The sequence below is a fragment of the Aspergillus homomorphus genome, assembly GCF_003184865.1.
Source record: "Aspergillus homomorphus CBS 101889 unplaced genomic scaffold BO97scaffold_74, whole genome shotgun sequence".
In the NCBI taxonomy this organism is placed as follows: Eukaryota; Fungi; Ascomycota; class Eurotiomycetes; order Eurotiales; family Aspergillaceae; genus Aspergillus; species Aspergillus homomorphus.
The window spans coordinates 45,787-72,906 of NW_020291960.1; the positions used below are offsets into that span (position 1 = coordinate 45,787).

A 27,120-nucleotide genomic window follows, 5' to 3' on the forward strand; every position below is an offset into this window, starting at 1 on the left:
AGTAAGAACCCCACACAACAAACATAAGAATTAGTTCATAAGAAGAATAGACAATAGACAATAGACAATAGTGGTACGTAGGTCTGCATCATAACGGAACGTCCCCTCCCCTCCTCATCCTCTCATCCTCCCTCAATCCATCCACCGGGATGCAAAGAATACTTCAACAAGAAACGAAACCCCACTACCTCACTTGAATTCATCTTACTTCATACAATGATGTGCTGCTGAATTGAGATGTGTTTTTTTGTTTACTGCGACCAACCCCCACCTCTTTTACCATCCATTTTTCCTTGCATCGAACTGACCCTGACCCATACGATATGGAACATCTCTAACCATCACTCCCGCTGCTCCGGAACGTCGCGCAAAGCTGACAGTACTGATGCGTGAGGTCCAGAACGGGCTGCGGGAGGTTCGTGGCCTGGACGATGCTGCGGACCTTTACGGCGCCTTCGTCTTCGATGAGTTTGCGGATGAGGAAGAGGAGTTCGGGGGAGAACTTTCATTATTATCTGTCAGTAATTGTGGGTGGGGGGGGTATTCGTTGAAGCGCAGTCAAGGGAAGAAACCAACCTCAGAATACCATCGATACTGCCACGCAATCAACCGGATCAACGCGCCCAGCATACCACGGGTATCGTTCTTCTTCTCGTACAGCTTCAGCACGCCGCGCATGGCCTTGGGCGCGAACCGGATCGTCAAACAGTGCTGGTAGGCCTCGATGGCCTCGTCGAAGTGGTGCAGGCGCTCCGCCAGCTCGCCCAGGATCTCCCACTCCGTCGCGGACTTCTTGTACTCCATCGCCTGCTGCCGGTACTGCGCCATCTCTGTGCGCCAGATCGTGTAGATCCGTAGGTCTTCGTACAGCACCATGAATAGGTTGTCTAGCCATCGTTCGCAGAGGCGTTTGTTGCGGAATTGCGTGTATGCGGTGTGGTTTGGGTCCGGCTTGGGGGTTTTTGTTAGCGATGAGAGTGGGAAAGGTTTAGTTGATGGGATTTTGGGGGGGGAGGGAGGGCGGGCTTACGTCTTCGCTGCCGGACTTGATCACTTCCGATGCCATGGATTGTTCCGGCTTCTCGATCGAGCTCTCGGGCTCTTCTTCTTCTTTGTGACCGTTCGGGGACTGCGAGTCCAAGTCTGAATGCTCCTCTTCTTCCTTCTCGGCGTCATCCTGCCCGTCGCCCCCGTTGACCTCCGCCGAGGTGCGCGTGTTCGACCGCGTGTGCTTGGACGTCGAGTGTTGCTGCTCCACCCGGTACTCTTCCTCCATGACGAACACTTCGCTGCGGATCTTCAGCAGCTGGTCCCATCCGATGGCCGCTGCTACCTTTGTCAGTAGGTTGTAGGCTTTCAGGAAGGTGCCCTGGTAGCTCGCGGCGTGCAGGCGGCGCAACGACGGGTGCACGTAGTCGGCTGGATCGCCCTGGCGCGGCTGTCCCTCGTCGATCTCCTCCAGCATGCTCTCGGCGAGAATCGGCAGCATGATGCGCGTCGGTTGCGGCATGCGCGGGGTGTCCTTGTCTTGGTATGTGAACATCGGGCACGAGTTCAACGTCAACAGCGCCAGGTCCCATTGCTCGAGTCCGACGAACACCTCCGCCAGCCGAGCCCACGTGCTGAACTCGCTCGGAGCTGCCGTGACTGCCCGCTTGGCGCACTCCAACGCCATCTCGCCCTCGCCTTTGCCCTGGCAGAACGCGGCCTGGCAGTCCAGCAGCGCGTAGTCCATGGGTACGTCCTGCAAAGCGTCGAACATCAATCGCACTGCCTGCACCTCCTCATCAGCCATTATTAGGACCCTCGCGAGAAGTGACGACACTTCCACGTCTCGTGTGCGGAGCTTCTCGAACAGGTTAATCCCCGAGGTGTAGCGCCCAGTGGTTTGGATATACTTCAGGAGGCCCGACGTCAGATGGTTGCTGACGGTGTTGGGTACTTGCGTCTCCGGATCGGAACTCAGCTGTCGTCCTATGTATGATGTTGTTAGTTTGGTGTCACGGCAGGAAGGTAGGCGAATGGCTTACCCAGGAAGAACAGTCTCTCCGCCGCGTCCAGGAACTTGTGCTCCATCTCAGTATTCGTCACCGGGTTAAATCGCCGCACTCCCACAATCTTGCGAATCGAATCGCCGCTGCCATCGTCCGCGTAGGTGTATGCCCTCAGGATAGCGCAGAGGAAGGTCTCCAACCACAACGCCTCCGTCGCCACGCGCTTGTCGCCCCGCTCATCGATACAATAACTCTCCAGACTTCCGGGAATTTTCACTTCCACGCGCATGTCCAGGTGGGAGAAGGCATTGTAGCAGCTGCGTATATACACTCATTAGCACGACTGTGGGCTGCGAGCCGCTTCGATCGAGGTGTGCGAACCAGTAGATCCCCGAAACCACCTTGTGCGTCTTATCCAACGGGGAGAAGGTGAGTGTGTTGACATAGGCGGCCAAGCTGGCGGAGGACGAAGCATCGACACCGGTGACATGGTGGTAGACTCCGGTCTAGAGAATGCATCGCCGTGGAGTCAGCTCTTGTCTTTTCCTGGATGCCGACCGGGTCGATCACGGTAAACATACCTGGCGATGGGAACTGGTCTTCGGTTGTTTGACCAGATAAACCAAGTCGGGCGGGCCTAATTCCCGGAGGTTCTGGAGGGATTCCGAGCGAGCATCGACGGCGGCGTAGATGTCCTCCTCCTCATAGATCCTAGACACATTCAGGGGGATGTCAGCTTCCCTATCAACGACGGTGTGGGCCGCAATTGACCATTAGATAGCGAGCCAGTCCGCGAGAACACGTAAACGGAGGCGGAGGGGAAGAGGGAATCCCTTACTCGGGTACTGCGGGCGCGACCATGGCGCAAACAGTGTGTCGGTCGAGGGGAGGGCAGGCAAGACGTGAGGATGCTCGAGTCTTGAAAGCGATATGCCCTTTTAGAATCGAACGACAGACAGAAAAGACAGCGAGGCGCAGCAGGAGTCGACGTCGTCGTCGTCGTCGTCGTCGTCACGGCCGGTCGGTTGGCCGATCATTCAATCAATAGGAAATAGTGCCTGATCCCAACCTCAGGCAGCCACGGCACGGGCCAGGCACTCACCGACCGACCGCCTTTCCTCTTTGGGCCCGCGCGATTTATCTAATCGCCGCTCCCCGGAATGCGTGTCAGTCGCGGCCTGCTGCTCAGCTCTAGACCGACCGACGACACTTCTTGATCTCCATCTCATCCGGAACGCAACAATCGGGACTTACCTTCGCTGAATTCCCGCTCTCACTGGGGCTGTCTCGGGTGGATCTAAAGTCCTGCGATGCGGCCGGTCACGCTCAAGGCTTCTACCGCTGTCTGGGACCTTTGCGCGCCCTGAAGATCACTAAGACATCATGTCGAGCTGGGCGGCGCTCAATATCGAGCCTGATGAGCTGGTGGAGGAAGAGGTCGACGATACGAAGGAAATCCAGATCGAGGAAGCCCTCAAGCTCTACCAAAATGCATTGAAGCTCCATTCCCAGGGTCCCCAGTTCTATGCCCAGGCCGCGGAGGCTTATGATGCCCTGCTGAACTCGGAGATCTTCAAATACCCTGAATCCATCTCCGACTACAAGCGCGCCAACTTGCAGGACCCTGACCTTCCAGTTGAGGATGCCGGGGGCTCGGGTGCCGCCGAGGCTCTTGCCGAGTTTGATATTAATGACTCCACTTCGAGCACTCTTATGCAGACCATTTATCTGGCTTACAAGAACCATGGTCAATTTCTGTTAGATGGTCTACGGGCGGCCTTGGAGGGACTAACTACCGACGCCGTTGATACCGAGGAACTACCGGCCAAGGTCACCAAGCAGGCCGGCGCGGCTCTGGCAGACTTCGCCGAGGCGCTGGAGCGCGATGATTCCGATCTCAACCTCTGGAGACAGAGCGCAAGGCTCTGTAGCACTCTGCAAAGCTACCGCCTCATGCGGTACTGCCTGGAAAGCGTCCTGGCAGATGATGAGAATCGTCTGGAAGTCCGCACGGAGCAGCTGGGCTTGGAGGAGACGTTTGCCGAGGAACGTTTGCGCGAGGTTCTGTTGTCAGTGCAGGATCGACTGTCCGTGTCGCAAGTGCCCCTCAAGAAGCCCAAAAAAGCTCTCCTGAAATTCCTCAGGAGGCAGGCTGACCCCTTCCCGTACCTCCCCGCACTTCCTCAGCATCTCGAGGATATGCCGCCGTCAAAGTCTCCTCTTTTCCTCCAGAGCGTCCGCCACGAAATCAGGCCGGGCAGCCCCACGTGGGCTGCCCTGGGAAAAGCTATACTCCAATCCCTCATCGATGATGAATCAGGCGTCGCGGAGATCGCACCTGGATCGTCAGTCTTCATCTCGCTTCCAGCGCCCAGTCCCGAGCTGAGATATACCGTAGAAGTCGAAATTCCGGCCTACCATCCGCCGGCAGAGGAGCTAAAGTTCGAAAGGCAACAACCCGACCCTGCACCTGCCGATCTTGACCAGGCTGCGGATGAGCCACCCCGCGTGAAATCAGAAGGTCCTGACGATCATTCCTCCATTGATCAACGCGCGGAGAAGCAACTTATGGAGTCTCTAGAGACACAGTCCACAGAGCCTCCCAGCCGGGGCAACCAGCAAGACAGCGCAAACATGGACGACGCCGGTACTCGACCGGTATCAACAGGGCGAAAGCGATCTTCGGCGTTCTTTCAGCCCGACGACGTCGAGAATCTGCGGGCCAAGAGCAGAAGAACACGGCTTCGAGAGTCAGCCGCGCATGCAGACAATTCTTCCCAGGCGGTAGACTTGGCTGCCGACTATGCTAGGTTCTACGAGGACCGTCTGGAAGGGTACGTGCAGGCCGACGACTCGATGCAGTCTGCTGTTGGCCACCTGTTGGCCAAATGCGGTATCGAAGATCTGAGTGATATCGATGAGCTCAGAAAAGCGGTGCGGGCGATGGCGGAGCGGAAAGATACAGCTGAAGCCTCGGCTGATGATGATTCCCGCGAACCCCATCACCTCGTCCAGGACTTACTAGAGACACTCCGAAACTGGGATGAAGCAAGATCCCAGGTCACCTACCAACCTGACAGCCTGTCTACCCTTCAGGACATTCGGGGAATGGGAAACTCCGGGCTGGCTATCTTCTTGGAACACTCGAGAAAGTCGGCCAGGAAGCTGGGGGTGAAGCAGGCACTCACTGATGATAGGAACCTTTTTAGTCTCACGACAATGATCAACGACGACTTCGTACATATTCGCGATGCTGCCCTTGCCTGGCTTAAAGCCCTGTTGATGCCGAAATTCGCAAAGCATTCCCTAAGTCATGATGTGCCGAAGGAGTGGCCTGCTTTTCAGTCCACTTACACATCGTTGCAGTGGCCAGACTCACTGAAAGAGACTGTGGTACAGCTCCTGCTGCACCAGGACGAGTTTATCTACAGGAGCATGCGCGAACAGGTCGAAAGCCTTGAGAACCAAATCCTCACCCACGGGTCTGAATCCACTTTTCCGTACACCCTTGCTCACTTCTCAGATCTGGAAATGATCCAAACACTTTTTGAACTTCATCTTGACATATACGCGTCGATCAATAATCCTAATAGCGAGGTGGATGGAAGCACGAGGATCCAGCAGCGTGAGCGCTTGGGGCGATGGGGTCTCCTCGCACGCACTTCTTTGACACACTTCCTTGACCACAGCACCCCCAGTACTAGCAGCCAAGAGAGCTTCGCTCTTCGCCACATTTGGGCATCGACTTTCCATTCCAACATGGCCAGCGACATCCAAAGGGAGCATGTATTGCTCTGTCTTGAAGAACTGAAATTTCTTTTTGATAGTCTCAAAAATCCGGTGATTGGCCTTGTGAATAATGCCATCATGCCTGAGCTGTCCTCCGAAGCCGTCGACCAAGAAATCTCAAAGCTCAAGTCTATGGACTTCTTCATGAAGATATTCAACCCCAACTCGGAAGACCCAGTGGATCTCATTGAGACTATTGAACCTATCCTCGAGCCCACATCTGTTCAGTTTGATGGGGCTGACGAGGATAACGAGCCATATGGTCGGCCCACCTCTCAGATCGCTGAGATGGGTTCTTTCCTAGATCGTGGCGATGCCACATTGAGACTGTTCCTCTGGCGAAGACTCCAGGATGCCTACAAGAAAATCGATTATCCGCCCAAGGTCATTTCCTGCCACCTACGCAGCATCGAAATCATAATGAAGGAACTCCAAGGTTCTTCGCAGTCCGAAGAACCCAGTGAGCATCGCCAAATCACTCTGCTTCGGTGGCTGAAATCGCTTGATGGTATTCTGAATAGAACTGTGACAGCCGTGCTGATGGACCCAGGCAAAGCATACGAGTGCTTTGACATGGATCATCTGAAGACCTCCATTGCTGCCGTGGCCTCTCTGACCAGAATTCTCTATAGTTTCTCATTGTATGAGGATCTGCTTCGCGTGGGTGTGGTCTCAGGCGCAGAGGTTCGCGGGGCGCTGTCAAGGTCTCTAGAGAGCCTCAAGGATAGACTACGCGAGATGCAGGTTCGTTGCTGGATCTTGCAATACACGCTCTTGAAAGAAGCCATGTCGCAAGAAACGGAGCTCGAGTCTTCTGCGGAGGATCGAATTAACTACTTGCGAACTGTACATCAATGCCTGGGCATTCGCAATATGTGCAAACTGTCTCACAAGCAATTCTTGAAACTCATGAGGTCTGAGCTCTTCGCCATAGGGGTGAATGACGACACCGAATGGGACATTTGTCAGCTTCTCTACGACATCAATGGCATCAAGTGCTCACCACTATATGGCGAGCTAGACGATCACAAATGTCCGACGGAAAAGCTGGATCGGACCACAGCTATCACCATGGTTAACCTGGTCATGAAACAGGCTCAGCGGATGAGCATCAAGGACCTGTCGAAGTCGGAGCTGAAGTCTACTATTGAGAAGATGCAGCAGGCCATCGGTACGACAAAATCATCCCCTCCACTGTCATACAACAAGCGCATTACCAATGCCTACCTGAAGTCTCCAATCAATCCTTTAGCGCTCTTCCGATCCATTCAAGGTGTAGCAGGTTTATCGCTGATCCCGGTGCTTACTGAAAGTGCTATCATTGCTCGGAATGGCTGGTACTTCCTTCTGGGAAATGCTGCTCTAACCAGATTCCGCTCCCAGAAACGCTTGAATCCGGTACCAACCACTGATCTCGACGATGCTGTCATGTGCTTCAGACAGGACATTGAGCATGGGACTGCACGATGGGAGACTTGGTACAGATTAGGACAGACATATGATTCCAAGTTGGAAGAAGACATCACCTGGTCTGCTGACAGGATTAACAACAACCGAGCGGAACTGGTAATCTGGCAGCGGTATGCTATCCATTGCTATGCCATGGCCATTTCAACAGCTATGGCGACCTCAGACCCGACACCAGAAACTCGTGAGATGCTAGCAGAGCTTTTCCACGATTTTGGGATTCGCCTGTACTCGTCTTCAAGAGAACCGCTGTCAATGGGGGCATTCAGTCTAGCAGATTTCACGCGGCATTTTAGCAACGAGGAAAGTCAGCAGATGTACGAAGGCCGGCCGTTCAAAGAGATGAGGCTATACTCCGTGTGGAATCTAGCCAGCCACCTCCTCAAGCGCTCTCTTGTGGATAAACCCAGAAACTGGATGTATGTATTAGCTTTTGCGGTGCGAATGATCAAGGCTAACTTCATGTAGGACTCATTACATGCTAAGCAAATGTCTCTGGAAGATGTACAGCTGTGATGACGCTGTCAGAGGGACTTCCAAACAAATCGAACTAGACACTTTACTGGATTCCCTGCTTGACGCAATTGATGCTCTTCCGCAACGCAGAGACTCGCGCTCGGAGCCTATATTCGAACCTCACTACAAGCTTGTAACCATAGTGCACAAGCTGGTTCGGCGCGGGGCGTTAGAGGTATGTCCACGCTTCTTCCCACATCCCTGTGTCAAACGCTTACATTTCCCTCAAGCCCGCCGACGCCAGCAAGACACTTCTCGCTACGCCCTGGTCTCGCAAGGTGCAACCACCGGGAGACAAGGCTTCATGGAAGCGATACATCCTTGAAGTGCTTCGCAACTTGAAGAATGCGGACAAGTCGAACTGGCACCACCGCATGGCATACAGAGTAGGTTTAACCTCGCCACATACTGTATGATCTAGCTGACCTCTCTTCAGGCTGCACGGATCATTTATGAAGATGATCAAGATTCTATTGACGCTGCCTCCGCCGCCAAGAACGAGCTCACACAGCAAATCTTCACTAAGACCATGACGATTCAAGTTTGGCGACCAGAATTCGAGCGTCCCGGGCGACACTTCGTCTACACGACGCGCTACGCGTACTTCTTCGTCGCCCTACTCGACCAGCTCGATGACCGCGCCAACCTCGACCAACTTCTCCGCCGCGTACGCAAGAAGCAGGGCGACTTTGTCAACCACGCCAAATTGTGGGAAGACATGTGCCTTACCTATGCCAGCGTGATCCGGCGTGCGGCGGATATCAGCGAAGGCCACGAGGAGAGTGTCTTTAGACCGATCGGGTGGGACGAATTTGTCACCAACACGGGGCGCCTCGAGGGTCTGACTGACCTAGCACCCGGAAGTGACTCCCTCCTGGAACTCATCCGCGACGCCATTGAGCTGAAGAAACTCAACAACAACCTGATGAAAGTCGCGCTCCTGGAGGATCTGATCGCCGACGTCTACTCCCGCCTGTACCAGATCAACATGCCGCAAGTCCTCGAACAAGCACATGAAGAAAACAAAGAAAAAATCAAAGGCGACCATCTCAACGCCGGCGGCATAATCAACAGCGACGGCGCCGCCGACAACACCCCCACGCCGCCCACCTCTGCACCGGCCTCGGAGGCGCCCGCCCCGCGTGGCCGCACCAAGGGTATCGCCCGACGGGACATCCAGAAGCGATCCGAGGCCATCGTCCACCGTAAAGTCCCACCCCGGCTGCCTACCTCCGCCGGCGCCAACATCTCTACCACCAACCCTGCAACCACCACCGCAACAGCGACCGGTACGCGAAAGACCCCCACCGGTACCGAATCCGCCACCGCACCGCTCGATCACCAAACCCACCCCTCCGAATCCACCACCTCGGCCACTGCAGGGCCAGACAAGAATAACAAGACCCTCAAAACCGGCGGACTTCTTCTGGCGGAAGGATTGGCTTCCGGCCAGCAGAGCGATACCCCCGCTAGTCTGCACGATAGTGCGGATGACGAGAGTGAGCTCAGCGAAATGGACGATGAGAAGCTGTCCAAGTTGACTTCGGAGCCTAAGCTGCTATTCCCGAATCTGCGGGATGGCTCGATGGATCCGGAGTCTGAGTTGGAGGGAATGGCGAGTGGCGACGGGGAGGATGCGGAGCTGGGCGATGGGGAGGATGAGGAGGACGGCGAGGAGGATGAGGAGGAGGGTGATGCCGATGGAGAACGGGAGGGAGAAGAAGGCGATACCATGGTCGAAGATGGCGAGGAAGATGAAGGTGAGGGTGAGGGTGACGAAGGAGACGTGGATATGGAAGGCGACGAGGACGAAGAGCAAGAGGAAGATGAGGGCGAAGAGGACGAAGGCGAAGGCGAAGAGGACGAAGACGAAGAAGACGAAGGTGATGAGAACGGGGACGAGACCGTCGATGAAGCTGAAGCCGAGGCTGAAACTGGTCCAGTTGAAATCGCGGGCACGGATGATGATGATGACGACGAGAACATGACCTAGCCTGACCTGCGGATGCTTGAACCGTCTCTCTCTTCTCTTCTTCCGCCGCAGCTAGCAACTTCTCTCTCTCTTCATCGTGCTTGGCTCTGCCTCATCTCTTGGTTTATTAGCTTCGATTGATTCCCATTTTGTATTTTTAGGCTGGCTGGCTCATATATCTGCCAGGCAACAACAACAACAACAACAACAACAAATATCGGCATCACCAACAGCCACACCAGATCGGGAAAGTATTAACAAGTAATCTACTGTACCATAAAATTACTATCGACATGAATAGTTATCGGCTCGAGTACTAGAATCTCCGGTAATAAACAAGCACGCACAAAACGCCAACCAGCAGTCCAGACGAGACGGATATCATACATAACCCACACAGAAGCAAAACCCCCAAATAAGCACAGGCAAGAAATCCTCCAACGGGAAAATTGTTCAGTCTCAATGGCTGTTTAGAAGATAACCACCTCGACGACAACGGAGCAAAACAAGGCCAGCCATCCGAAAGCGCGATTAGTAGATATCCTCCTCAGGCGCCAGATCCCACTTCCTCGTGGCCATCTTGCGATGTTTCTTGCCCGGGGACGAGTGAGGCGGCGGGGCCGGCGAGAATATGCTATCTGCCAGCTTGAGCTGATCCATGCGCTTCAGGGCGTTCTCGATGTCGCTCTCGCGGCCTAGAATGTTGGTGTTGCGGGAGGGTTCGAGCGTGGTTGTGGTGGTGGTGGTGGGGGGCTTGGCTCTGGTCTTCTTGGTGGGCGATCGACAGGTCAGTTCGCGCTCTAATGCGGCGATCTTCTTGCGCAGCTGGTCGTTTTCGAATTCCAGGTCTTCCATGCGCTCGTTGGTGGCTGTGTCTGGGTCTTCGTGGACTGGAGGTTCTTTGTTAGTATCCCCTGTGAAAGAAACCAGAGACAAAGAGACACTTACTCTGGAAGCCACGGGAGAATAGCTCGAGCTTCTTATCCAGGTGTTCTTCGTTATGACCCGTCTAGCCCGGCATTAGTCAAAGTCCGCAGACGCGCATGGTGATGATACTCACTTGCTCGTCCCAGGCAGTCTGCCATCGGCGCCTTTCTTCCTCCATTCTCTCATCCATCTCGTTCCAGCACTCTTCACGAACTTCTTGTTCGATGGTGAGACACATTTCTTCGCTTGCCTTGAGTCGCACGGCCAAGTCCGTTCTTACGATCTCCTCCTCCGCGAGTCTGACCGAGAGGTTCTCATTCTCGGCTCTGAGTCGCTCGATCTCAGCGAGTGCTTTCTCCAACTCTTCAGCAGCGGCTGCATTTGCCGAGTCGCCTTCGCCAATGGATCCATGGCGAGAGCCAAGTGTGCTTGACAAGATGGATTCGGTGGCCGAGGGGGCTCGGGGAACGGCAACTTCGCGTGCCAGAGCGGAGTAGCGAAGGATTTGCGAAGTGGCATTGTAGTCTCCCCACGGATTAGCAGTCACAATCATAATGGCCTTCTGGGGGTGACGGAATTGGCCAAAAGCCTGACCAGGCGAAGGGAAAGAGTTGGAAAAGAGGAGCTCCGTGAGCTTGCACTGCCTGAATGGGACCATAGTAGCCTGTCTGTGTCAGCAGAGTCGTCAAGCAGGAGTGTCTTCGGGTGGCATACCTTGTTGCCTTCCTGAATATCGCTTTGCATCTGTAGACATTGCCCAAGATACATCAAGCTTTCGTTAATCTTGCCTGCCTCAGCAAGAGTAGATCCAGCCGTCTTTGCAGTTCTCGCGCGCTCGGAGCCTAAGGCCTAATTAGTATCAAGATGTCGTGGGGAAGGACTCCGACACGTACCAGCTAGATCTGCCACAGTGAGTGTATTGCCCATCCACGTCTCTTCACCGGTCCTCTTGTTGCGCATCCTTCTCTTGACCTCCAAACAGAAGAACCCATGACTCCGGGAACTGACGCTGTTGGCCCCCGTGCCCGCGACCTTGCGCTCGGTAAGTCCAACCTCCAGAACCGATAAAGCCTCTTCGTAAGTGCTGCATGCAATCTTGCGCAGTCCGGCAACGACCTTCCGGTCAGGCGAGCCCTCCGTGGACTTGAAAAACAGAGGTCTGCGCCGATCCTTCTGCGTACCTCCCGGGCGGGTCATTGTGCTTCCTTGTCCAGGGACTATGGCCGGCGAGAGAAGGTCAAAGATGCGATCGTTGTACACTTCATACATCGACACGAGAACAACGTATTCCGAGTGTGGGTTGAGCTCCATTGTGAGATGACTGACATCGGGCGATCGAGGAAGGGCACTAGCCCGCAACGGCATTTGACGACGGGGAAATATGAGAGCTGGCATGGGTTCCTTCAATGCGAAAAATGGTGAGTTAGCACAACATGCTTTATAGGGATTCCAGCGACTGCGAGGAGTGGTCAGACGAGAGCCTGGTGGCTTGCCATCCGTTTCCTTGCGATTGTAGCGTATAAAAAGGGGATTGGGCAGGCCAGGAGTGGGGAGGCCTCCATTGACCGGTTTCGAGATTGGATGCGGTCCATACGCAGCGGACGATTGACAGCTTGTAGGGACCAACACTTGAAGCTTTGGGGTAGGTTGCAGAGTAGGCTGGGGATAAGGGCTCCGTACCGCCATGGGAGTATGGGCTCTCCCAGCGCTCATCGGGGTCTGAGCTCTGGGACTTCTGCCACGATCGGTCGATTCGCCATATACGGCTTCGAGGAACGTTTGCGCACTGAAGATTTGGGCTTCGGAAGCATCGGCGGCAGCAACAGAGGATAGAAGCAGGGGGCTGATAAAGTTGTCGAGGGGCCTGATAGTCGAAGCGAGGGACCGGAAGATCACATCCAAGCTCATCTGAGTAATACCTCTCTGCGTCTTAGAGCCCAGAATGGTATGACTCTGTAGATTGTTCTCGTCAGCATTACCATCCAGTACCTCGCTTAGACAATCCCACCTTTCCGCTACCTGTGACACCCAAGGTCGCAACTAGGCCGTCGCGCCCTTCCGACAACACGCCCTTAATCAAACTCTCCAGTCCCGTACCCTCGAAGACGCCCAGTTGAGAAGCGGACTCGTCGAACACCTTTGTGAAGCCAAACTTCTCAACGGCACGCTTCCGGGAGTCGCTCGGTGGCTGCAGAGTGATATGGGTAGGAGATACATTTTGTTCGTCGTCTGTGGTGTATTTCTGGTCTGCAGGCTCGATGGTCAAGCAACGTTCGGCTTGGTCTTCTTCATGCTGGGACATAGGAGGGCGCAGGCGAAGATAGACCTGGAACAGGGATGCGGGAGCGGGTTTTGTGGAAGTCATGTTTGCTGCTGGTTAGTAAGTGCCTGTCCGCATCGAAGGCTGGCGTTCCTGTTTCGAGCAGAGATATTGCGGCGTTCTTGGCCTTGCTGCAAGTGCAAAGAGCTGGAGATGGCGATTGGAAAGGTCACGTCACGTTATGTTGATGGCTCTTGTCCGAATCGGGCTGTTTGTGTCGTCCCGGCAACGCCTTCCGGATCGGGGAAAATCCGGGGTTGGTGCCCCCATGGTGAGGCATCAACCCTTCTTTCTTCTTAGTTCACTGCCCTTAAGGTCCTTGTAACTTGGAACAATGACAGACTGCCACCCAAATGACTCCTCACATAGCTTATACGGTGTCAACCTTATTCCGATCACACAGCCCTGTTGACCTGCAAAAGCAGACCCCTCGAGGCTGGATCCGTGAAGCCAATCATCACCAGCACAGCCTTGCTCGTATTCGCTTGTTGTCCGCGGAGATCGTCAAGTGCAAGTCTCCCAGCGTGTCCTTCAGGGTCCCTCAGAACCAAGGAGTTGGAACCAACAGGCTAGCTTCAGCATCAGGTGGGAATTTGAAGAAGGCTTGATGTTGTCCAGCCAGTCAACTCACGCACCGGTTACATTATGGAGAGAGATCTGTTGCTGGTCTCATCGGCGATCACCGTGGTGGACGATTGGGCCACAAGGCTATGACCCAGCCCCCGAGGTGGTCGATTAAGGTGGGATGTCCAAGTCAGAGGCACATCTTGGCCCTGTCATAGGGCCGTGGCTGAATACCGGATAGAGGTTGCTCGTTTTCGCTACTCGCGCCCTGCCACATGCTGGCCGTTATATATCTTCGGGGTCCCTCATGGGCACAAGGGAATGATGTTGGACGTCTTTTCTATATCTAATTTCTTTATTATATCTCTCCAAGCAGCGTAGCGACATCTACTAGCCAATTTGATTTTCGATATCCTTCAGCCCAGACATCGCAATGCTTGGAAAAAGATCGCCGTACCGTATGTACTTTAGCCTGATGTTGCATACGAGGTCTAAATTGAAATACTGATAATGTAATAGAGGAGGACAGTCTATGGTACTATGCTCCTAACAAGGGGGCTCCCATTACTTTCGCCATCTGGTTCACCATCTCTGGCATCTGGCATATCTACCAATGCAGGTACGCAAGATCGATTCATACCTTCGCGATGATTGCTGACGGCCGCAGAAAGTATAAGTCATGGAAAGTGACCGGGCTCCTGCCCTGGTCGGCGATGCTCTTCACGGGCGGCTTTGTGTTGCGTGCAGTTGCCGCCTGGGGCCACTGGGACAACCTGGTGATCTACATTATCAGCACCGTTCTTCTACTCGCTGGCCCGTAAGTAACCGCTCTCGCTGGGAAAGATGTCCAGACTGACAGATGTCGAGACCGGTCTACGAAGCAGCCAACTACCTGGTTCTCGGACGAATCCTCTACTACATCCCATACCACTCACCGATCCACCCGGGACGGGTCTTCACGACGTTCCTCGCCATGAGCCTGGTGATCGAGGTGCTAACTGGCAACGGTGGCGCCTTGGTGGCCAACGTGGAGAACACACAGCGCAAGCAAGACATCGGCAAAGGGCTGCTCAAGGCGTCTCTGATCTTGCAGCTAGTGCTGATGGCCGGGTTCCTTGCGCTGACCTCAAAATTCCACTACAACTGTCGTCGAGGCGGGGTGCTGAACCGCAAGGTCAAGCACGCGTTGTGTGTGCTATACTGCAGCTGCGGGCTGATCACCGTGCGGACGATATATCGGACGGTGGAGTACTTCACTGCGGCGAGCCTGAACGTGTCCAACATCCAAGACATCAGTCCGGTCCTCAAGGACGAGTGGTTCTTCTGGTTGTTCGAGGCGGCTGTGATGTATATGAACACCACCATGCTGAACATTTTTCATCCCATGCAATGGCTGCCACGCTCCTGTAAGATTTATCTAGCCCGGGATGGAATCACCGAGCTGGAAGGGCCAGGCTATGATGATCACCGCCCGTTCCTCCTCACTCTTTTCGATCCCTTTGACTTGGTCGGCCTGTGCAAGAACGGAGGCAGACAAGAGAGGTTTTGGGAGGGTGAAACAGCTAGAAGTGTCCCCACCATTGGCAACACCAAGGACGGGGCCGCAGCTGTTTAGACTGGAATTGAAGTCCGGGGTTTTCGTGTTTCCTTTGCTCTTAATATATTTCGGTTCTGTCTCCTTTGTATTACTCAAGATTGTCAACTTCGATATTGTATATTCAAGAACAATGACAGGTATTGAATGTGTGCGACGAAGCCCTAGGTATAAATGAGAGTGGCATGTTGAGTGCATGAGGCGGAGTTGAGTTGAGAAGCTGAGAGTGAGAGAGAGAGAGAGAGAGACTGACGTCTTCCACTCCGGCGGATCTTCCGCCCCGCCCGTGCCCCGCCCCGCCATGCCACCTGAAAGGAGCTTCCAGCTGGAGTTCGAGTTCCAGTCGCAGTCCAGTCCAGTTCAGTTCCAGTCCCAGTTCTAGCCAGCTTGAGCCAACCAGCCCGCACATCTATTTGCATTTATCTGACATTCTCCGACTCGTGGGTTTCAGTGCGTGTTTCGAACTTGTTTCTATCAGGCTCCTGACTGTTGACAGTTTCACCCTCCGAACCCCGCTCGCTTCACCTCATCTTCATCTCCATCCTCGACCAACTCTTCACCACGCCCGACAAAACAACAAAGCCAAGAGCAGCAAACCGCCAAAATGGGAAGCCAAAAGCGCATAGCAAAGGTAACCCCCTTTTCCCCCTCCCCGCACTCAAACCCAAGAACAAAATTCTAACCACAGAACCAGGAACTCGCCGAACTCACCGAAACCGCTCCCGAAGGGATAACAGTCAAGCTTGCCGACGAGTCGAACCTGTACATCTGGAACGTCTACATGGAGGGGCCGGAAAACTCGCCTTACCAGGTACGCACATCCTTACACATTCCCAGTCCAAACCCCCAGTCCAACCCCCCGAAACAAACCAAGAGAAACACCCCCAAAGAACCCAAGCTAACCACCCCTCCCCCCACCCCTGGGGACCGGGGCCTACAGAACGGAACCTTCCATCTAACCCTCACGCTCCCAACCGAATACCCCTTCAAACCACCGACGGTCTCCTTCCGGACCAAGATCTACCACCCGAACGTGACCAACGACGACAAGGGCAGCATGTGCCTGGGGATGCTGCGGGCGGACGAGTGGAAGCCCAGCTCGCGGATCCAGGCGGTGCTGCAGTTCGCGCGGCAGCTGCTGGCGGAGCCGATGCCGGATGATGCGGTCGAGGGGCGGATCGCCGAGCAGTATAAGAGTGATTTTGCGAGGTATGAGGAGGTGGCGAGGGAGTGGACGCGGAAGTATGCTTCTTCCTCTTCCTCTGGGCGGGCATGAGGGGGGTTTATTCGGTTCCCTGGGGGTAGACCTGGGGTTATTCGGTTCCCTGGGGGTTGAATAGGGGCAATAGGATAGGATATTGGTGCTGCTTGGGGGTTGAGGGTCGATACTAGTACACTCTGTGTTGGTCGGTTAGGGTGTGGGGAGGAAGGAGGATTGGGCGTCGGCTTCACATCGCATCGTACTTAATATACATACATACATGTTCTATCTACTGGTTCTATGATGAGGATGTTGCTTGAGAGGGTGGGATGGAGTTCGTTCACTGTTGTTTCTTGTTTTTCTTTCGAGATAGCGTTGTCGTCAATAGACGCTTGCATGAATTGATTGCATTCGGCTGCATGGCTGCAGGGTATATTGTCTACGAAGGAGGATGTCGCATCGCTACCGTCCGTAGGTTCTGAGGCATGGACGTTACAGAGTGCACTTTACATATTGTCAGACAGGTAGGCCCAGAATCGCGTACTTGCGTAGAATATGGTTTCCCCGTGCTGAGATCAAATGCGCCACCAGCCGATCACTTTATTGTGTTGATCAAGTGCATGGACAACAGCAATGAGTGGCCGAATTGTCATTCTATGACCGCCCTGACAGCTACTAGTATAGCCCAATCAGGCTTATTTCACAAGAAGTTCTAAAACGATCATTGCTCCGATTGGAATCTGGTTAGCGTCGCTATCCGTCTAGACGTAGCATGGACAGTCCCTACGTAGTACAGTACAACCCGGTTAGTTAACAGCCTTCTTCCGGCTATCCAAGCAGCCTCTTTCCAAGATAATTGTAGCGCGAGCAAAAAGTAGATCATTCAACTCCTGCCTAATCCAATGATGACGTTGGATCAGCCGTTACAAACGTTGGTTGCAGCTGTCAGCAGGTCCGAAACACAATCGAGCGAGGCTGCAGATGTTGGGGGTAAAACGAGGCGGGAAGGCATGCGCTTGGTTCAGGTCCGGCTACTGAAGAGCCTGCTTGTTAGAGTAGCCTTGGACAAATCCTGGAACTGCCAGTCCGCTCGTAGCGCCATCGTCGCTTCTTCTACCGAGCCTAATGAAAACCTTCTTCCCCGCTGGATTCGGTCGAATGACTGAGCCGATATCGAGGGGTGGTCTATGCGCGCGTTGAACGAAGAGATTTCGATGTAACCCTGGCTTCAACTCACGCTGGACTGCAGGATGCGAGCAATAGTCCGTGCTCTATGCAAACTCAAGGAACAGCGATGACGCAGTTGTGAAAAATCGAACATGGTCATTGGCCCGGGGAAGAGAGATTGCCAGGAAATAGAACGATAATCTTAATTAACCCGGGCGAGAGGGATTGTCGACAGGTAAACCAAATCGGATTAAGCGCCCAGCACGGCGCCAACGAGACGAGGATCGCGCTCGACTATATTTAAATGAATGGTTGACATGTTCGTCATCGCCAAGACCCACCGCATGACCGCATTCCCCGAATTAAGATTGCGCCAGGGCGTGAGACTATTGTCATGATTAGGGAGATCTGTGATCATTGATCAAACACCGCGTGGTGTGTCGGTTCTGAACGTGGCATGGCGGCCGCGGCGTCTGGACGGTGATGCTGGTGCGGGCAATAATGAGGCTGGTTCGCTTCCGTCGCCAACTCGGCTGTTTAGTTGACGTGGAAATCGGGTTGGTGGTAGAATTTTCCAGCAGAGGTCTAGGCCTGAGCATCTCGGGGCTTTTACTTATAGGAATCAACAGATGGAGGCCCGTTGGGTGAACGAACGGGGAGCGAGTCAAGCGATCCATGGAACGATTATTAGCCGGGCGTAAGTGGAGATGAAGTCAAGCGGGACAGTTTTCTATCAAGGCCCCAAGGGCCAAAGGTGTTGAAGAACCGAGTTTGCGGATAACGTCAATGGAAGAAAAGCGGGCCCTGCGAGGGTGTTCCTGATGGAACTGATGGAAGAGTCCAACTTATTCTTGGTTGGCTCTGACTTGGCGACTACTGGCAATGCCTGAATGGTGCCTGAAGGGGAAGATGGAAGGGACTTCCTAAGTTAGGGAAGAAGGGGAAAACCTCAGGTACCGCCGGGCTTGTGGGGAGCAATCACGGGACGATCGTCCAATTGTCGGCCCCCACCTGAGTCAGGAACAATAAAAATGCACCCAGTTGTCAGCATCAATAGATCAGGAGATAAGTTACTCCGAAGAGTCCGGTTCGATGATAGGGTTGTGTACCATAGAGTCAACAGGCGCAAAGATCTCGAGAAGAACTGGGTTATTCCCATTCCATACTTCAATCACTCGCTCACTCAGTCAACAGTGTCAAAGCCACCGACGGGAGTGACCCGTCAGTTCCTCTGGTAGAGACGGCCCAGCTGGGCGAGCCACGGCGAACTTTGAAGCTTCCCCGAGTGGGCGCCCAAGGGAGACTGAAACCCAGTTGCGCCCCACTGCTGTATGAACCATACCAACTGTAAGAAATGCAGAGGTGGTGAAATTGAACAAAACAGGTTTCTCTTTTGGGATGGCATCATTAGATCTGTCTGTCCAAGGCCCGAACAGCCAACACCGTTGAGAAGCCGAGATTGTCAGCATCGGATCTGTAAACTGTAAACCTACTTTACAGTACGGGTCGGATCCTTCCTGAGTTTCTCCGGTGCGGCGGCAGTGCAGACACTAACCATGCAGCCTGCATCCGCGGATGCAAGTAAGTGACTGACCTGTCAGCAGGGGGAGAAGCTGATATGATAGATGGGTGGATTTTGGGTTGTCTGATTGATCAGTCCACTGTAGGTTGGTAGTGACTACAGCAAGTTGTCCTTTGGGTAACTCCCCAAGTCAAACCCCCCTTGTGCATCCGAGAGTGCAGAGACTGAGCCCCCAAAGAGGGGGGGATTATTACAATCAACATCAAACCCGAGCTCCAGTTGGACTGATCTCATCCTGGCGTCAGTCTGAAACTCCTGGCAAAGGACGAGAGATGTGAGTAAAATGTAAAGAAACCGGTAATGCTTCATACGAGGCTAAACCGCACAGGGTCTGCTTCCAGTTCGAGCCTGACGCTAGCCCCGATCCAGATCCGCCGCCATTTTTTTTTCCCCTTTTCCCTTTCCGCTCGTGGTTTGAATCCATTTCTCTCTCTCTCTCTCTCTCTTTCACTCACTTTTATCCCTCCACTTCCTCCCTCTCCCTCCCCTTCTTACTTCCCTTTCTTCTCTTTTCGACTCGATCTGTCATGGGATGGAGTTTCGAATTGACCCTCTGGTAGGATCGTGAGTTTGCGGTTGGACTGTTCCTTTCTGGGCTGAACGAGGCATGACCGTTATTGTAACTACTTACCTACGCTTACACACGCTTCGCTTCCCTCCGCTCGTTTCATCTACGCGCCTGTCAACTTAGCCAGCGCACTCAACTTATTCTTCGCTCGTTTATCGCCCTCTCGCTCCACCCCTGGCTCCTTATAAGCGCCTATTTTTATTCCTTCTTCCTCTCGTTTCCTATCAGTCAACTCCAGTCTCTTCTTTTCAACTCCCAAGTCCACTCTGAATCGGTTATTGAAGAATTATCGATTCGCCTGCGTTCGCCCCCTCCGGTCTCCACTCAAGTGTTGTCGACAAATGTCCAGCGGGAACTGGGGTTCATCAACAGCTCGTGGCCATGGTCACAGGAAATGGAGACTTTCGCTATCCGCCGCCCCCTACTGGCGCGCATGATATCCCTAGCCGACGCCGAATCCCGAATCCACCCCGCCTAGATCCTCTGAGACTCAACCCTCCCTTCCCACGACCTGCCACGGCGGACGGCCTTCGGCCTCCCTTCTCGACTCACCCACCACCTCCTGTGCCTCGTTCCCCTCGAACTCGTCCACCAATCCCGCCGCCGTCCGATCCCTCATGGGGCTCGGTTTCTCCCTTACCTGTGGAGGATGATGGCTTCGTCATTCGCCAGCAGGCTTACCGCTCCCCCACCTTTCCTCTGCAGCCGCCGGCTCGCTCTAGGGCGGCCCCCCCAAGAGAAGGGGAGGTCGATCGTCCACCTTACCGGACGGCCCCGCCTGGTCCAGTAGGGTTGCGCACGTCCAATTCCACGTCGAAACTACATAACATGCGTCCGTACCCTCATCGCAGTCGAGAGCGCCTGCCAGACGAATCCACCGGACTGACATTGCCTCGAATCATCCCCCCTGGGACATACGCAGAGATGCGCGGACAAGATGCTCTTCGTTCCAGCGTGAACTCGGCCATGACGTCGCGGTCGAGCATCGAACATGCCAGCGGAACCGAACGGAGCAGTGTCCTCACCAAGAGTAGCTCCATCACCGACCTGTCGCCTGACACCCCGGATGGCTCCTACGATAAGGAGGGCGGCATGAGTGTGGAGGATGCGATCTCGATGTATCTCGATGGCTTCAGCGATGTTACAGAGGAGCCCGGGTCACCAGGGATGTACGATTCGTCGGGCTTTTATGACGAGGGCAAGGCCAGACCGTTGAGCCCACGTCCGCCGACAGAGATCACCTTGGATGATTGCCATAGCTCTGACGAGCATTCTCCTGAATTGGAGCCCACAGAAGACGTCGCGCCCGTCCCACCACTTCCAGAGTTGGAGGCCCATGGGAGAAGCTCCCCTGATGAGGAATTTCTGGGCGAGGCTGTTTCCTCTAAACAGCTGCCGGACCCCCCTTCCGAACGCAAACTCTTGGACCAGCCTGTTGCACAGGAGCAGGAAACCACAGTCGTCATTCCTGGCATTGTGCCACCGCCATTGCTACCCGGCACTGGCGCCCGGGACTGCTATGGTTTCCGGAAGGCGACCCACCACGTCACACTCGACCAGTACGAAGCGTGGCACGGTCAGTATGCTGATTACGCCTCTCACCGGAGAACTAAATGGGTGGAGCTGCTCAGAGAGAGTCGACTGCCTGTCACTGAGCCGACGCATTTCCCTCCGAAATCGAACAAGATCAAACGGTTTGTGCGCAAGGGAATTCCATCCGAATACCGCGGTGCAGCCTGGTTCTACTATGCCGGAGGCTACGAGCATTTGAACCGCAATCCCGGCCTCTACGACCAGCTCGTTCGACAATCCATGGAGTCCCCCAGCAACGACGACAAGGAGCATATCGAACGTGATCTGCATCGCACCTTTCCGGACAACATCCACTTCAAGCCCGAATCCGTGGACTCGGCCGCTAGCTCCGGTAGCAGCAATCCGAGGCACGCTTCGGTCACGGTTGAGACTGAGATGATCCAATCTTTGCGGCGCGTGTTGTATGCATTTGCCATCCACAACACGCGGATCGGATACACCCAGTCACTGAACTTCATCACGGGAATGCTACTATTGTTTCTCCCGGAAGAGAAGACCTTCTGGATGTTGCACATCATCAGCTCTGTCTATCTCCCCAGCACCCATGAGATCAGCCTCGAGGGCGCAAATATCGACCTGTGGATTCTGATGGTGCTACTCAAGGAATCGGCACCTGGCATTTACAACAAGATTGCTGGAAGCGGACCTGGCATGGGTAATGGCAAGGTGCCTGCCCTCACTGTCAGCTCGCGCCTGCCAGACATTACCCTTGGGTTGACGAATTGGCTCATGTCTGTATTTATCGGCACCTTGCCATTGGAGACCACGCTCCGCGTCTGGGATGTCTTCTTCTACGAAGGATCCAAGACGTTCTTCCGGGTCTCGTTGGCTATCTTTAAGTCATGCGAGCAGGATATCATGGCGGTGTCAGACCCGATGGAAGTATTCCAGGTTGTGCAGACCGTCCCCAAAAGGCTGCTCGATGCAAATTCGTTGCTCGATGACTGCTTTGTCCGGCGGCATCGGGTTGGACAGGGACGGATCGAGGAACTCCGTGCGGCGCGACGGGCGGCTGTGCGACAGGAGAACATGCGTCGCTCGCGCGCGATGAACATGGGTCAGCTTCAGGCCGCGACGGATGACTGGGCGCAAGGACGCTCCCGGACTCCGACTCATGGGATTGAGCGCAGTATCGCTGATGGCTGGCGACACATGAAGCGGCACCATGGATTTCGATGAAAGAAAAGGACGAGGGCGTTGCGGGTTGCCCGGCGGGGCATGCTATGTATTTATTGATACCCAAATTAGCTTGATTCGTGTGTTTCCACCACTCCGTTCAGCTTCTCATATGTTAGATCGTGTTTCTGATTTGCGGGGGGTTGTTGAGTTGTTTGCCGTCCGGTCATGGTTGTTTTCGATCGCTACTAATGCCGGCTAATACCTAATGAAAGGACCGGAGGGCAGACAGGGACTGTACATAGAAGATGCAGAAGAAGGATGAACGCGAATGAGTGGCAATTATTGTTTCTTTTGTGATAGCTGGTTTTTTTACTGATAGTGTATTACTGTAGGTAGATCAATTTATCTGGATAAGATTAAGTTTGAGGCAGCCATGGAACGGGTTCGGCGGGAGACGATCAATGCTCTCACCATGACGCGCTCTTGTTGGGTGTGTGTAACCTTTCTCTCTCCCCTGCCAACTCTGGCCAACGCCGCATGCGGATTTTCTCCTCGTCATTTCTTTTCCTCTCATGTCTCGCTACCCCTTACGCACATGTCTTATTCCCGCTCTGATAACGCTTTTCGCTGCCTGCACTTACTGTAAGCCTCTTATTTAGACCTTTGATCCTCTTCCTCTTCGCACTTGTTGGCCACCCACATGATGCAGCTATGAGCGGTCAAGCAGCCAGTTATTATAACACCGACCAGAGCTTTGGCGGCCCTCCGCCTCAGCAGCAGCAGCAGCAGCAGCCCATCTACAACAATGGATACTCCCAGGGGGCAGAATCGCAGCCCTACCAGGCTAACGACGGGGGGTATCAGCGCGGCCCCGAGCCGAAGCCGCCGCAGGGACCACCGCCAACGTACAACCAAGCCGTGTACGGCTTCGACGAAGCCTTCAAGGTCGAGAAACCGAAGTGGAACGACCTCTGGGCCGGTCTCCTGGTATGTCGCGACCCTCCAGCTACCACCACACCCACCACTAACACCACCTCCAGCTCATCGCCGTATTCCTCGGCTATGTCGCAGTGTCGGGGGTAGTGATCTACCGCTACAGCAAATACAAAGGGTACAACGGCGGAGGCATCTACGACTCAGCCAATGACTTCTCGCTAAACACCAACACGCTCATCCTCCTGATCTTCGTACTGTGCGTGGCGCTAGTCCTCTCGTACGCATACTGGCTGGGGGCGCGCTACTTCCCGAAGCTCTTCATCTGGGTAACAGGGATCCTGAACATCGTGTTTGCGCTAGCGACAGCCATCTACTACCTGACGCAGCACCAATGGGGCGGGGGCATTGTGTTCCTGATCTTCGGGGTGTTCGCGATCATCTGCTTCATCAGCTGGATCCCGCGCATCCCGTTCACGGCTTTCATGATGCAGACGTCCATCGACGTGTCGCGGCACTACGGACACATGTTCCTGGTGAGCGCCGTCGGCGGGCTCCTATCCGTGGCGCTGGGCGCCTGGTTCTCCGTCACGCTAGTCTCCATCTACGTCGCGTACGAACCGGACGGACGCAGCGGAGCCACGAACCCCGCATGTCGCGACGGCAGCGGCGGGTGCAGCACGGCGCGAGTGATCGGGTTGGTGGTGTACGTGACGTTCGCGATGTACTGGGTGAGCGAGTGGTTGAAGAACACGGTGCACACGACGATCGCGGGGGTGTACGGGTCGTGGTACTTCTTCGGCGGCAAACCCAGCAGCAACGCATCACCGGGTCTGCCGAAAGGCGCCACGCGGGGCGCGCTCCGACGCGCCACGACCTACTCCTTCGGCAGCATCAGCTTCGGCAGCCTGATCATCGCGCTGATCAACATGCTGCGCCAAGCATGCTCAGTGGCGCAGCGACAGGAAGCGGCGCAGGGAAGCGTGGTGGGCAGCATCGCGTTCTGGGTGCTGGGGTGTCTGATCTCGCTGCTGGACTGGCTGGTCACCTTCTTCAACCGCTACGCCTTCTGCCACATCGCGCTGTACGGCAAAGCGTACCTCCCCGCCGCCCGCGATACCTGGTCCATGATGAAGGACCGCGGCGTCGACGCCCTAGCGGCCGATTGCCTGATCGGCCCCGTCCTCACCATGGGCTCTGTGTTCGTCAGCTACGTCAGCGCCCTCCTCGCGTATCTGTACCTGCGCTATACGCATCCCGCGTATAATGCGGGCGGGGACTTCACGGCGGTGATTATGGCATTCGCGTTTGTGATAGGGCTTCAGATTTGCCAGATTTTCATGACGCCGATGAGCTCGGGGATCGAGACGATCTTCGCGGCTATGGCGTGGGATCCCCAGGTTATGATTGCTCAACATCCCGATTTGTGGCATCGCTTGGTGCAGCTGTATCCCCGTGTGCAGCAGGCGGTTCATGCTTGATTTTTGTGTATTTCCTTCCAGTGTGTTCCCCTCGCGGTATCCTCTGGGTCGGGGTATGGGTCTAGGTGACCCGTTCTCGGGTGTGGATGCGTTTATCACCTCACCTGTAGTAAATCCTTGTTTGCATAGTAGGTCATCGAGTTTATAGACACGTGAAAGATAGCCATAATGTTTATTCTATCCCTTTGAAGAGTGAAGTGAAACACAATAATTCATATCCTCATAAGCTACCGCAGTTTTTAAAGTCATACTACGTCAAACATTACCCAACCAAGCAACCATCCAGATTGTATCGGACATGACCCAGCAAAGACACATCCTCTTTCCATCATTTTTGACATCCCAGCACTGTAAAACAAACCCATACCCTCCCACCAGGCAAGACTAACGATCCAACGAAGGCATCAGCTCAAACAATCCCCCCCCAAAATTCCAAGATCAAGATCAAATGAAAACCAGCTCAAACCCTACAACCCCAAGAACAACCACAACCACCAACCAAGCATCACCCCCCCTCCTCCCCGCCGCACCACCCTCAAACAACCCCCCAGTCTGTAACCCAGGCTGCCCCCTCCCCGTCGACGTCGCGAACTCGGTGTTAGTGTTGGTGCTCGTGCTCGAAGCCGCAACCGTCACGACCTTTAGTACTGAGGAGGTGGGCACGGAGGTACTCTTATCAGCGATGGTGGTCATTGTGCTGGTGAGTGTGGAGGATGTGGCGGGGGCGTCCGACGTTGCGGCTGGACTCGTTCCCCTCTCAACTTCTGTATTGGTCGTGCTGGATGGGGAGGATGTCGGGCTCTCGCTTGTGCTTTCCTGTGTTTCTGTTGCGAGAGCGGGGGGATTGTTTTGAGGCGCGGGGGCTACGTGATAGGGTGTTGCTGTTGCTGTCGCTGTCGCTGTTGCGGCGCTGATGCTGGTGCTGGTGCTGGTGCTGGAGCAGGCGCAGTCTGTTGTTTGGGCGGTTGTGAGGTCGTAGATTACTTGATCTTGATTTTTGTCTTGGTCTTGGTCTTGGTCTTGGTCTTGGTCTTGATCTTGGATCTCGTTTGAAAGGGGGGTCGTGGTTGTGTGGGTTTCTGGGGTTTCGTCTGGGTTCGAGAGGGGTGTGTGTGGGGGTGATGGGGAGAAGGTGTCCAGCGGCAGCGGGATATTTTTCTCTTCTTGCTCGGCGGTAGCAGGGAGGAATGGGGAGGGGGGTGGGCTATCGTCTGTTGGGAGGGGGAGGTTCTCGGGCAGAGGGAGCGGGTTCGGGTGGAGGTTTGGTGTGTAGGCTCGCGGTTTCAGGGTGTTGTTGTTGGTGGCAATCGTGCCGACTCGGGCCATTGGGAGGCTGTTTCTTCGTGGAGCGGCTGTGTCGCTGGCCTTGGGGCTGGGGCTGGGGCTGGGGGTTGCCATGCTGCTGCTGCTGCTGGCTTTGATGTCGCCGACGCGGGCCATCGGTGCGCTGCCTCTGTGGGCCGCTGGGCTGATTGCCGTGCTGCTGGGGGTCATTGGGCTGATGCTTGTGTTCAGGTCGATGTTGTTGATCTCTTTTGTCGTGCCTACGCGGACCATGGGGTGGCTGCCTCTTTGAAGGGCCGGGATAGCTGTGCTGCTGCTGTTGCTGCTGCCGCTATCTTCGATGACGCCGATGCGCACCATTGGGGTACTGCCCTTCCGAGGCGACACGGGCACGTTGGCATCGTTGCAGATGTAGCTGGGGATATCCTGCGTTTCTGTCATGTGGTCAGCTCACGCCCATCACGTTCATCAGGGGACTCGTACCAACACCCTCGCTGGCACAATCATCCAGAGTAGCCTGGTCCAGCGCGGAAGGATCAAAAGGCGAATTGCAGAAGCAGTCCAGCGCCGAGGGGGACGAGCATTGCGGACCGTGGTAGGAGCGAGCGATTGCAGACTGTGACGTTAGCCGGTTGCGATAATCCCTCACAAAAGAATATACTCACGGCGCATTGCAGATATCCCAGGGCCTTGTCTGTTGTAGCCGTCGCGAGGGTGATCGTGGAAAGCAGCAGGATTGTGCGCATTATGTTCAATGAGTGCACCGGTGCACCGGTGTATGTGTGTCTCGATTCAACGACAATAGGCTTGGTAAGTGCTGGGCGGTGCGATGGCATGTTGTGGTGTTGAGGTCTTCGTCCTATATACCGGCACAGTATATGCTACTCGGTCCAGATCTGCTCGCCATCCCCTGGATTCCGGGGCCAGCCTCCCTGTCAATGCGTTTGGCTGACAAAGTGGGGGTGTGGTGCACTGTGAAAGGCAGGAATGTGGTGGAATGTCTCGACATAGTAAGGTATGCTCGCGGTGAATGTATCTCCGAACTCAAT

General features: G+C 54.8%; 7 protein-coding genes across 7 annotated transcripts; 4 read left to right on the forward strand and 3 right to left on the reverse strand.

Annotated features, from left to right (window-relative positions):
• Positions 1–10: 10 nt before the first annotated feature.
• Positions 11–3,005, reverse strand: BO97DRAFT_447108 (ChAPs family protein). Its single transcript, XM_025698731.1, has 7 exons — positions 2,833–3,005; positions 2,576–2,705; positions 2,376–2,500; positions 2,031–2,311; positions 1,031–1,974; positions 577–951; positions 11–502 (listed from the first exon to the last, which is right to left on the reverse strand). Exons 1-7 carry the CDS (start codon positions 2,853–2,855, stop codon positions 335–337), a joined length of 2,046 nt encoding a protein of 681 aa, XP_025546255.1. The 5' UTR covers positions 2,856–3,005; the 3' UTR covers positions 11–334.
• Positions 3,006–3,190: 185 nt separating this feature from the next.
• On the forward strand, positions 3,191–9,980 carry hir3 (putative transcriptional corepressor of histone genes (Hir3)). The gene is made up of 4 exons (XM_025698732.1): positions 3,191–7,669; positions 7,719–7,941; positions 7,997–8,152; positions 8,203–9,980. Exons 1-4 carry the CDS (start codon positions 3,378–3,380, stop codon positions 9,757–9,759), a joined length of 6,228 nt encoding a protein of 2,075 aa, XP_025546256.1. The 5' UTR covers positions 3,191–3,377; the 3' UTR covers positions 9,760–9,980.
• Positions 9,981–10,022: 42 nt separating this feature from the next.
• Positions 10,023–13,108, reverse strand: BO97DRAFT_379161 (kinesin family protein). The gene is made up of 7 exons (XM_025693149.1): positions 12,674–13,108; positions 12,346–12,618; positions 11,559–12,066; positions 11,380–11,507; positions 10,799–11,329; positions 10,687–10,747; positions 10,023–10,628 (listed from the first exon to the last, which is right to left on the reverse strand). The coding sequence occupies exons 1-7, from the start codon at positions 13,028–13,030 to the stop codon at positions 10,270–10,272; spliced, it is 2,217 nt and encodes a 738-aa protein (XP_025546257.1). The 5' UTR covers positions 13,031–13,108; the 3' UTR covers positions 10,023–10,269.
• A 785-nt stretch (positions 13,109–13,893) lies between these two features.
• BO97DRAFT_400746 (putative RTA1 domain protein) lies at positions 13,894–15,164 on the forward strand (the record flags this gene model as incomplete). Its single annotated transcript, XM_025694309.1, has 4 exons — positions 13,894–14,007; positions 14,069–14,168; positions 14,217–14,366; positions 14,417–15,164. Exons 1-4 carry the CDS (start codon positions 13,983–13,985, stop codon positions 15,162–15,164), a joined length of 1,023 nt encoding a protein of 340 aa, XP_025546258.1. The 5' UTR covers positions 13,894–13,982.
• A 583-nt stretch (positions 15,165–15,747) lies between these two features.
• On the forward strand, positions 15,748–16,419 carry BO97DRAFT_357259 (putative ubiquitin conjugating enzyme (UbcB); the record flags this gene model as incomplete). The annotated part of the gene is made up of 3 exons (XM_025692197.1): positions 15,748–15,774; positions 15,838–15,954; positions 16,084–16,419. 3 exons carry the CDS (start codon positions 15,748–15,750, stop codon positions 16,417–16,419), a joined length of 480 nt encoding a protein of 159 aa, XP_025546259.1.
• A 3,623-nt stretch (positions 16,420–20,042) lies between these two features.
• BO97DRAFT_438683 (uncharacterized protein) lies at positions 20,043–24,787 on the forward strand (the record flags this gene model as incomplete). Its single annotated transcript, XM_025697924.1, has 4 exons — positions 20,043–22,383; positions 23,083–23,360; positions 23,414–24,520; positions 24,641–24,787. The coding sequence occupies 4 exons, from the start codon at positions 20,043–20,045 to the stop codon at positions 24,785–24,787; spliced, it is 3,873 nt and encodes a 1,290-aa protein (XP_025546260.1).
• A 444-nt stretch (positions 24,788–25,231) lies between these two features.
• Positions 25,232–26,907, reverse strand: BO97DRAFT_429639 (extracellular serine rich protein; the record flags this gene model as incomplete). The annotated part of the gene is made up of 3 exons (XM_025697373.1): positions 25,232–26,505; positions 26,555–26,687; positions 26,737–26,907. The coding sequence occupies 3 exons, from the start codon at positions 26,905–26,907 to the stop codon at positions 25,232–25,234; spliced, it is 1,578 nt and encodes a 525-aa protein (XP_025546261.1).
• Positions 26,908–27,120: the final 213 nt, after the last annotated feature.